The sequence below is a fragment of the Coloeus monedula genome (assembly GCF_965178545.1).
Source record: "Coloeus monedula genome assembly, chromosome: 2".
NCBI lineage: Eukaryota > Metazoa > Chordata > Aves > Passeriformes > Corvidae > Coloeus > Coloeus monedula.
Genome location: NC_138782.1, coordinates 17160461 through 17171076, shown reverse-complemented (window position 1 = coordinate 17171076; position 10616 = coordinate 17160461). Strand labels below are relative to the sequence as shown.

At 46.3% G+C, this 10616-nt stretch overlaps 1 protein-coding gene across 1 annotated transcript in view; it reads right to left on the bottom strand.

Moving 5' to 3' along the window:
- Window positions 1-635: 635 nt before the first annotated feature.
- The window catches only part of LOC309570343 (calpain-13-like), a gene marked incomplete at both ends in the record, with an annotated part of 49649 nt that continues 39668 nt past the window's right edge, over window positions 636-10616 (bottom strand). The window contains 7 exons of the mRNA XM_082277079.1: window positions 636-662; window positions 1687-1742; window positions 4095-4211; window positions 6929-7007; window positions 8200-8268; window positions 9808-9875; window positions 10423-10480. Coding sequence (XP_082133205.1) covers window positions 636-662; window positions 1687-1742; window positions 4095-4211; window positions 6929-7007; window positions 8200-8268; window positions 9808-9875; window positions 10423-10480 — 474 coding nt within the window. The remainder of the gene's footprint in view (window positions 663-1686; window positions 1743-4094; window positions 4212-6928; window positions 7008-8199; window positions 8269-9807; window positions 9876-10422; window positions 10481-10616) is intronic.

Sequence of the window (10616 nt, the reverse complement as noted above, 5' to 3'; positions counted from 1 at the left end):
AGATGGTTCTTGGTGTATAAACAGCACAAGTTTTACAGGAAAGGGCAGAGTCTCTCATGAGAACCAAGCAGCAAAATCAGAAAGTCTAGAGGAAGGAAGTCCCTCTCTAAGTGTGACATAAAGTGAGCAAACATCAAAAGAAGCACAAGGTTGGGACTGCTGTTCAACTGTAAACCAAATCACATAATTCAGTTAAAAATGTGAAATCAGATTGACCAAGAAATCTAAGTTACTGTGTAAACCCACCCCTTATTTGACTTTACATTTGCTGCTGTGTAAGATATGCAGAGATAATTGCACCCCTCAGAAGAAAACAAAAAAGAAGTCCTGCTCACTCATCTGTTATCTCAGGTGGGGGGACAAGTTTCAGCTGAGCCATTGGTGGTCTGCTTGACTGGTCAGGTCATCAGCAATTCCCCAGAAAAAATAGCCCAAAGTCCAATTCCCTTTGAAGCCCCTCTCATGCTGCAGCTCTCACCCCTTTTCCTCTCACAGCTCCTTCTCTGAAAACCCCCTATAACCCCAGGCTGAGCTTCCTGCAAGGGCCCCACTCACATTCACTGTGGCCACGCTAAGGGCCCCACCCTCTCTTGTCAGCACCGAGGAGATTTCTTACCATGAGCTCTTGCATCTCTTTACGTGTACATGACAAGAGTCAGCCACTGGAAAAAGGAGAAGAAAAGGTGCATTGAGATAAGGATGGTACACCGAGTCTTCAGACATGTCTCAGGACCTTCAGGGGTGACCCAATGACTGTAGTCCTTTTGTACTGCACAGGGATAGGGAAGGGATTTTGGAACTGCCTCTTTCCCTTATTACAATTCAGACCCAGAAACACTTTCCATATGTTGTTTTCCATGATAAATTATTGCAGCAGCTGCAGCAGGAGCAGTTGCTGGGAAAGGGTGGCACCTGCCTGATTGCACGTGGAAGGGATAGCAACTCCTGGGAACCTGGCTGCCCTACAGAGTACCCTATAAAATAGGTTCAAGTCCTCTGCTTGCCAGCTGTGCTCTGCCCTTGGTGCAAAACAGATTTAATGAACGACGAGGCTCTGCACTAACCACAGAGTGTAAACGGGAACTGGCGAGATTGTAAAAGGCTTTTTTAAAAAATCCTTTAAACACTGGGTTGTCAAATAACAGTCCCCAGACTGATAAAATGCAGTACTCAGGCATATCACTATGGAGCACAGCAGGATTTTTGCTTCAGACTAGCTGATAAAAAGTCTGATGTATCCCCATTCAGTGAGCTATCCTTCAGGCTGTGCTTTTAAGACAAACAGCAGCAGCAAGCATTTGTCTGCTGTTTCTTTCTTAAAACCAAATGTTTTGCAATTCAGGATTAACAGATGGGGCAGTAAGAAATGAGGGCATGTATATTTTTTTTGTCACTTCCTCAAAGACACTTTGAGCAGTGTTTCCAGCAATGACAGGCTGGTGTCAGGAAGGGAAGACTCTGTGCCTTGGCCATGGATGGCCACCTCCGTGTACAAGTGGGGCCAGGGAACACCAGGGAAACACCTCCCACACGGGATGTACTTCCAGCCAGGCAAAACCTTTAGCACTGTTTGCTAGGACAAAAGCCCTAGCAACATATATCACACATCATCTTCAACTTCACCCTTCTGCTAACATGTGGTCCCACTGTGGAGCTGGAGAGAAGAGAAGGCAGGTGTGTTCTTACCTCCATTGTCGTCATCAGTATTTGTGATCCACCCTCTGCTAAGTTTTGGAATGCATCTAGGGGCAGAACAAAGAAAATCTTATTTCATGAGGAGGAAGCAAGAATGCAATGCAGACATAAGGCTGTGGCAGCTGAGGAGCAGAGCTGCAATCCCTGTGCTGGGATGCTCTGCCTGGCTCAGGTGTCCTGCCTGGCCACGTCTCATTTCCGTGCTGGGTACCCCTTCTGCCTCGGATCACAGCCTGGGAAGGCATTCCAATTTCAGGGCCAGAATTTGGCAGAAGTGTAGGGACAGGCAGTGCTGAATGTGGCTGCCTTCATCTCCTCTCATAATTTGTTACAATTGTTTTCCTGCCTGAAGACTGACAGGAGCACGGTGAACTAATGAAACACATCTTCCCACAGGGAAACTTCCTGTTGGTCCTTTTCCATCCTCCCTGGCAGTGAATGATCGCTGTGTGCCCTAAAGAAAGTGATTCTCTTGAAGTCATTAGTATGCCTTGCAAGCTTTTTGCAGGGAATATAAATGCAGATGCTGCTGTTATTCATCTAGAGTTTGAAATTAACATTGCTGAAAGTTTTTTTTGACAGAACACTTTGCCATCAAAAAATTTAAATCCATTCAAATATTGTTATTCTATGTGCATATTTATATTGCAACATGTCTAGAAGAAGTCTTCAAACCCAAGTGTTTGGATAAACTCAAAACACAGTATTTTGAGGGGTTTTATTTATTTAGAAATAACTTTTTCCCTAGAAATGTGCTGTTATAAACAGTAATAAAAAGCTGAAACAAATTTAAGTCTGTCTATCCTTGAATAACACATTTCTCTGGGAACCTGGAGTTTCCCACCCTGAATGGAAAATACTTTCTAAGATCATGAATGTTTCAAAACCTGCCCAGCCTTAGCAAAAAGGCTTCTGGGAGAGGGTAGGAAGAGGGCACCAGGGCTCACCTGCCCCTTAGGAGGCCACCAGAGCTACCTGTATGGCCCAGAGCAGAGAGGAAAGGTAGCACATCCAGCCTACACTGCTCTGAAGAAAGGCACAGAAGAACGAAATCCTCATGTTGTGCCCAGTCCCTTGACAAGGCTGTGTTTGCAGGGCTGGGCTTGCACCCAGCAGTCTTTTTAGGAAAAAATGGCAGCGCTGAAATTACCTCCTCTGGGCAGAGGTAAGTGCCTCTTTACTGCTTCATTAACTCCAGTTAAATAGAATTTGCAAAGAAGCTGCTGCTTTTGGTTTGAGTCTCATCTCTGGCTATCTTGAAAGGATGAGTAATGATTTAATGGGACAGATTTTATCTTCCCTGCTGCATTCACATCATCATAAAGGTTGACTGCCTTTTATTCCCACTTGGAACCCTTATCCTCTCCTCTAACAAACTGATTCACAATGATCTGAAAAGTTTGAGAACTGTATTCCACATTAACCCCTCTGTAAAGTGGTAACTGAAAGAGTGGAGAGCATTTTAAGATTCTCATTACAGACAGCAATGAAACTTTCAGAGGCTCCTTTCCACATGGATGCAAAGGATTTGTCTTTACATTGGCACTTAAAATGTAAAAGGATCTTTTTTAAATGAAAAAAAAATACTATGGCACTAATTTAGGCATAAGAACTTTCATCTACAGCAAGTGACATGTATAATCATGACAAATGGGTGTTTACAAGCTTTTTTTTTAAATGAAAGCATTAAAATCGGGACACGCTCTGATTTTACACCACTTTCAGAGCTGCTTCTGCTGTACTCCCTTGAAATGGGATTTTAGGCAGTGTCATCCAAGCAGATCTGCTGACCACTATTAGCCCATTAAACATCAGTGCTAAAAACACATGGGAGAAAATGAACGCTCGTTTCCACGCACTGCTGAAACCCAGCTCATTCCAAAGATGGAATAAATTGCTGTAGCGATTTTCTAGCACAGGGGTCACAGTTGCTGGCTTCTTTTAACTACCAGACTCCAGTCAAAATGCTTATTATTAGAGTAGCAAAAACTACGATTTCGTAAAACAGAATTTCATTACTAGTCAGGCAAAAGCTCATTTACAGACACTCCTTCCTTGCAAGTGCCAGGCAATAGGTGGATGCAACACAAGGCATGGGTTTGTTTATCCACAGAGGATACTGGGCTTTCTCCTTACCGAAAAACAGAGACAACTTCACTGAACACTAAACTGCTCTCTAGCAGCCAGTTGCTCCAGCAGGCAGGAGATAAACCCGGCTCCTGGCAAACAGGCTGCCCAAAGGCCACGCCTGGACTTGGGGGAGGTTTGTCACTTCCAAGCGACGCTGTTAGACGCGTATTATTGTGTTTTGCGTCGTGTCCCTTGTCCCCTGCCGCTGCTCTCAGCCTGGCTTGCAGGCCACCCTGCTGCCACGTGCCCTGGTGGGTGCTGGCACTCACGGGTCATGGTGTCGAGGCGCAGCATGCAGCACACGAAGTCCGAGAAGCCAACCCTGCCGGCAGCATCGCCGTAGCGCAGCATCATCAGGCGCAGCAGCTGCGCCGTGGCGGCCAGACCTGCCGAGGGAAGAGGACAGGGACGTGCTGGGAGGGATGCACCGGCTCTGAGGGCCTCCTGCACCCTGCCAACAAGCTGGGGGCACGCTCAGCCCCCCGCCCTGGCACGCATTCCTGGACAGCCATTCCCCAGCTTCGTGCCTAGGAGTCGGGGTAGGGTAATGGAAAACCGAAGCTGTCTTACTCACTGACTCCCATTGTGGCTTAAGTCAGCAAGCAGCAAACACTGAGCTAACTAATCTAGTGTTATCTTGCTTTGCCTTTTAGCTTTTATTTTCTATAAGAAAGGGCGATTTTCTTTGGCTCATAACTGTAAAAGTGGGAGCGTAGCACAACACCACTGGCTCTTTCTGCTAAAGAGGCAGATGCTGCATAGCATGCCTGGGATTCTTAATTTTTACATTTTCTCTTCTATTAGGAGATGGTGAAGGGTGCATTTCTTTTTTATTAGCTGATAATTCAGTATTTGTGTCACAGTCTGTTTGGATGGAAATTGGTATTCAATTGAATGAACAAAAATTGCTTTTTAGAATGATTCTTTTATTAGTTAAATAAAACTACCCTGAATGTGCTGGCTGTGTAAGAGGAATAATTTAAATATATTTTGCACTAAAAGCTGATTTGCGAAACAAAAGGGAAATTTTCTGCAGAGAGCTGGACTGATAGCTTTAGTTTAATGCCTTCTCTGAGACTTCAGAAAAGTTTCATTTGCTCCCTCCAGGTTTTAGTAGCTCAGCTGGATGTGAAGTAACTTTCCTGCTTTTTCAACCAGGTCTAAACTTTTCCGTTTTAAATGAACTCATCACGGAGCTAAATTAGTTGAAAAAGCAGAAATAAAAGAAATGGCTTCTCTACACCTGTGTAGGGAGAGAGAGAGCCAATGGAAGTTGTTTAGTACCAACATTGACAAACTCTGGTTGCATGAGCCTAGTTGGAGGTCTCCAGCAGGAAGCAGGTATGCAGTGCTGAATAATTAAACAATGGAAATACATTTGGGCTTAAGATACATTTCAAATTGAGGTAAACCTGATTTTATATTCTTTTCATAGGAGAAAAAGATAGTAATTAGAAATAAATCTAATTAATGAAATGTCTTCTGTGATTCTGGTTTTAAACCACTGTAGCAGTGAGCAATGAATTCTATTTTTAACCTTTTGAAGACAGTGGAAATTCAATCAAGCTCTCTCCAGAGAGCAGATTCTAGCAAACATTGCTTATGGGATGCTATAATCATGTCTTACACAAGTAAAACACCAACAATTTGGCCTGGTCAGTCTGGGATATACTTGCTCTGAAATCTGCTCACCCGGCAATGTCTCTCAATTAACCTCATCAAGCAGACTGAATGGTCAGTCCTCTCTTTTCACAAGACTTTTCAGCTGATTTGTAAGACTACTCCCCAAACCTTTTATCTGCTGGATTCCTCCCTCTGTTTTTAGCCAAGCTTTAAAATACAGACTTGACGTTTCCCTATCTATAAAAATTAATCATTTACTGTTGCCAAAGAGGAGTTTGTAAACACATCAGGCCAGTGCTGCTGCATTTCAGGGCAGCACTGCTGTTAATGCAGCTGGTGTGCTTTACTCTGACCCATCATTATTATTGGAAGCATTAGGAAAACAGTGAAAATTAGGCACACACTGCAGTGTTTTGTTGGGGAAAGCACTGAACACTTCAGGGAACAACTGGCTAGGAGCTGTATTTAGATAGATTAATACCATTCCCAGAGGTAGCACCAAGCTCCTAAATGCCTTCTGAGGTTCCTACTTAGAAGCCAGGGCAGGGATCATCCCATTGCCAAACCAGATTCAAGCACAGCTGTCTGGCTCAGATGGCAGCAAGAATGAGCTTATAATTTTCTTCCCCACTCAGAACGACTTGTGGCCAAACATGTATTGAATTTGCCATTTAACACTGTCTTTTTATCCCTTCAAACAGCTGCATTGTTTTGGCTGACAGGACTTTTCCATGCACAATTTTCCTCCCACTTTTCAGCATCTTTCTCACAGAATGGCCCTGGCAACTTCTCCTTTGACATTTGGCTCATCAGTTCTGCGCTCCTCAGGCAGATGCTGATGCTCTGCCCAGCTCTCAGCAGCAAAAAAATTACGCATGCATCCCCCCAGCTGATGGCTTCCAGGGATAGGAATCCTGCACCAGCCTCCTCCTGGGACAGCACCCCTCCGAGCTCCAGGGAGCCAAATGGGAGCTTCTCTACTGCACAGTTAAAAGGGGATCGCTGAGTCAGAGATGTATTTCATGCACAAAGTCTCTGTTGAGACGACCCAGCTAAAGTGCTTCGCTAACGCGCACTCACTGAGAGTTTCAGCGCTCAGTAGCCAACAGAGGTCAGTGCAAACTAAATAAATGCCTGTCAGTGTGGCTTTCCCTTCTAGATTTAGTCGCTGCCCTGGAGAGAAACTGCAGGAACTGGGGCGACTCTTCCTTCCACTCTTCCTTGCTCCTTTCCTCTACTGGGTATTTCATCCATGACCTAGAGAGAATATGGATAAGCTAGTCTGGCCAGTGCTGCACTTCTCTGCATCTCTCTGCTGGCTCCCCAACACAGAGCAGAGCTGTGATCTAACTGGCATTTCTGTGAAATCCAAGCCACTTTCTCCCTAAAGCTCTTTTTTTTCCCCCCCTCTTTCTTTTTCATCCTTTCCTTCACTGCCACAGGGACAAGAAAGGGAGCTGCTTGGCACCTCTGGGCGTACCTGCTGCCTGTATCGCACTCTTCAGTTCAGCAACATCAAGAAATCCAGAACGGTTTCTGTCTTCCTTGCTGAAGATATCCTAAAATACAGTGCAAAGACAGATTTCAAGCCCTTACCAGCATTCCGCACACTTACTACCACAAGCAGTTACGTATGTTCTCCTCCCTTAACAAACACACTGCAAGGAAGTTTAACAGGTGAGATGGGGAGGCCGTGATGAGGGAGACCCATTTTCAGAAGGCTCTGAGAGAATGTTACTGTGAAAGAAATCCCACAGATTTGGGTGGGAGGAAGCCTTCTTGCTCACTCTCCATGGCTTATGTGTGTGAGAAAGCAATGAGAATAATCAACTTCATTGACAAAAAGACATTGTTTATAATATGCAGATTAAGCCAAGAGTCCCTCATACCCAGAACGGTGTGGGATCATCTTTCCTAAGACATCACAAGCCACACTTGAGGTGCTGTCAGTAGGAAGAGCACTGTGTCTAGGGAACTGGCACTCTGTGTCCTAGGTGGCTTCAGACCATCTCAAGAGGGCTGAAAAAAATTGGAGCCCACCCAAATTTGAGTGTTCGGGAAACCTTCCTGCACCCATCCCGCACCAAGCTGGAGGGAGAAGGGCCATGACAGAAGCTGCCATGCATGCCCTGGCTGTGAATTTAGATGGGACCCTAAACACCATGCTCACTGCTTCCAGACCTAGTGCTTGTCCCAGAACAGAGACATTTCTCCCAAAGCTTTCATCAGATCCTATACATTTCCACTAGAAACTGCAGCAATGAGGAAATGACTTTTTCAGATTACTCTATTCAAGATGTCATTTCAACATAGAAAGTTTGTTAAAAAAAAAAAAACAAAACTACAAAATGCCAGTGGTGGCACAGACACCGTGATTTCCATCAAATTCTGAGCCTAACTGGCCTTCCTACCTTTCCCCTCAATGTTCCCTGGGCTGGAAAAGCCTGGGCTGCTCATTTGGAGCACTTTACACACACCGCTGCCTCCCTAGCGTGTGAGGAGGGACCTCTGACCCGCTAAGCAAGCAGCCTTTGCAACACTTTGAGAGCTTTGAGAGCAGCGCTTTGAGAGCACGGAGCATCTGCTCCCTGCTGCTGGAAAACCCCAGGGTACAGAATCCACAGCGTGCCCAGCACCCACAGCCAAGAGAGATCTACCCACAGCCAAGAGAGATCCAGACACAGCCAAGAGAGATCCACCCACAGCCAAGAGAGACCCACCCACAGCCAAGAGAGACCCACCGCCCCGTACCATGTACTTCGTGAGACTCCGCCAGAGGTTCCCGAACTCCTGCAGGGTGAGTCTCCCGTTCGAGTTGAGCTGTGCATTTAGTTAAGAATCGAGCACTTAATGAGAGCTAAACCTGGCTTTGTTCCCGAGGATGCTGCCTCTTCTGTTACTTTGTGTTGAGTTTTTCTGCTCTCAGTTGTGTTTAAATCCACCTTCTTTGTCTCATTGTACAGCTGCTCATGCCTGTGGCTCACAAACCGCAAAAGGTTTCTATTTCTAAGGTGCCTTTAACCACAAGGGAAGCTGCAGTGACATTTAGCCCTGGAGCACAGACACTCCTGTGAATGAACATGGCCCCACGGCCTTGCCTCTGCGTGGGGCACCACAGGATCTGCTCTTACTGGATCCTCCAGGAGAACAAGCACTGAGGAGCCAAGAGCACGAGATGATCCTGATGCCTTCTGTCAAAAGGCAGCAGCCGCCTCTGAGCCATGCACAGGACCCCAGGGGTGTCAGCAGACATCCCCCAGGAATGCATGAAGGGCTGTGTCAGTGTGCCTGCTCCCCTCCACACTCCACCCAGGTGTCCTGGGCAGACCCAAAGCTCCCACCCTAATGCAGGATGGTGAAAACTCCTGAAAGCAAAACTCATCACCAGTGAAATACAAGCAGACAAGTGCTACTGTCGTGGAACCTGAGTGAAAAAAGCTGATCCTGGCTTTGCAGGCCAGGATAGGTCACACTGTACATGGGTTATCTGCAGGCCAGAGAATTAAAAATCCATCCTGAGTTATAGCAGAGCAGAGGCTTTGTCAGCTCTTTGCACGTGCCATGCATTCACAGTGCCCATTTATCCCAGGACAGGCTTTGCAAAGGGGGAAATGTCTCTTTTGATAGCTAGATGCTGAAAGCTGGAAAGAGAGAGTGACTTCTGGTCATTTTTATTCATTCTCTGGCAGTTTTTAAAGGTCTGAAAATGTCTCAAAGGTTTTTCTAGGCATGGAGGAAAAGAGACAATGAGCAAGCAAGGGGGAAAGCCACACGAGGGAGAATGAATGTTTTCATCAAGGAGCCCTCTTGTTTTACAGTGGCCAGAAATGTACTTCTCATGTTGTCTTGTTAACAGTAAAAGGACTGAGTGATTCAGCTAAATAGGAAAGATACACTGGAAAGATATACTGGAATGGCCTGCCAGGCAAGTGCCTGGGATTTAGCAGTGACAGTGTTTCTGCCCCTGACACCAGCATTGCTGGCAGCCTACTCAGGTGCCACCCCAGGCCAGCATGGTGCAGCCAACACAGAACAGCTAAGCTATGCCTAAACTCTGTCCTGCCTCCTTGTCTCTGCTCTGCCTTAGACCCCCACACAAAGGTGAAGCTTAGCCAAGCCCCAGAGAAGGCAAAATGAGAGAGCAAAGAGTCAGCTGGCAGCAGAAGGTTGACCCTCACCTTTCAGCAGACACACCAGAGCCAGGGCATGCACAGCAAAGTCCTGCACAGACAGTTATTTATTGGGGACTGGGGCTAATATTTACTTGCAGGTTCTCACACAGGGATGCTCAGCTCAGCCATAACTCAAGGCAAGGATGGGCAGCACCAGGGAAGTTTATTGCTTCTGCTGAAAGGATACATCCATCAGGGCTAAAATGCCTCTGCATGAATCAAAGGTGAATCTCCCACCCAGGCTGGTCATCTCATCTGCAAGGATTGACAAAACAGAAGGAATTAGTGAGAGCAAGGGCTGTGACAGGCATCAGGACACTGTTCTGAGGGAAGGAGGACACCAGGCTGAAGGCTCACACAGCTGAAAAGCCCCAGCTCTGGTTCAGGTTCTTGAACAGCAGCAAGGGCTCTGTGCCAAGCTGAGGGAATCTGCACATCTCAGACATCTCTACCTTCCCCAAGGACAGGTGCCCTGATTGGGCTCACTCTGCACAGTCCCTGCCCACCTCCCTGCCCGGATGGAAACTCTTCCCTCTTGAAATAAGGATAAGGGAAATAACAGTGAAAGAAAGGCCACTTATGCTGAATTATCAAGTCCTAAGAGCACTTTGAGCCTTGTGCATGGCTGAGTTGGCTCCAGCCCTCCAGCTGTGCCCCTCTTATGCTCTGATCCCCCTGTGCGGTAAGCCACAATGAGGATTTTTAAAGGACCATCAGGACATCACTAAATCCTGTGCCTAATTTACTCTAGTCTAAGGATAGGGAAGCACCAAAAACATTAGTTGGGCTGTAAAAGCTTTACCTTGCAAGATCACTTCATTAAGGAGTTGTTGCAGCTGCGAGGCATCAATAGTTGAGCCCTAATGAAAAATAAAACACAAAGAGAGGTCTGTGAGCATAAAGTTTTCTCCTGTGTCACTTTTGCCCAAAACTTCTTTTCTCTGGCACTGTGGCAGCCAAGAACCTCTGCTTATATGTCAAAGGAGCAGCAGCATC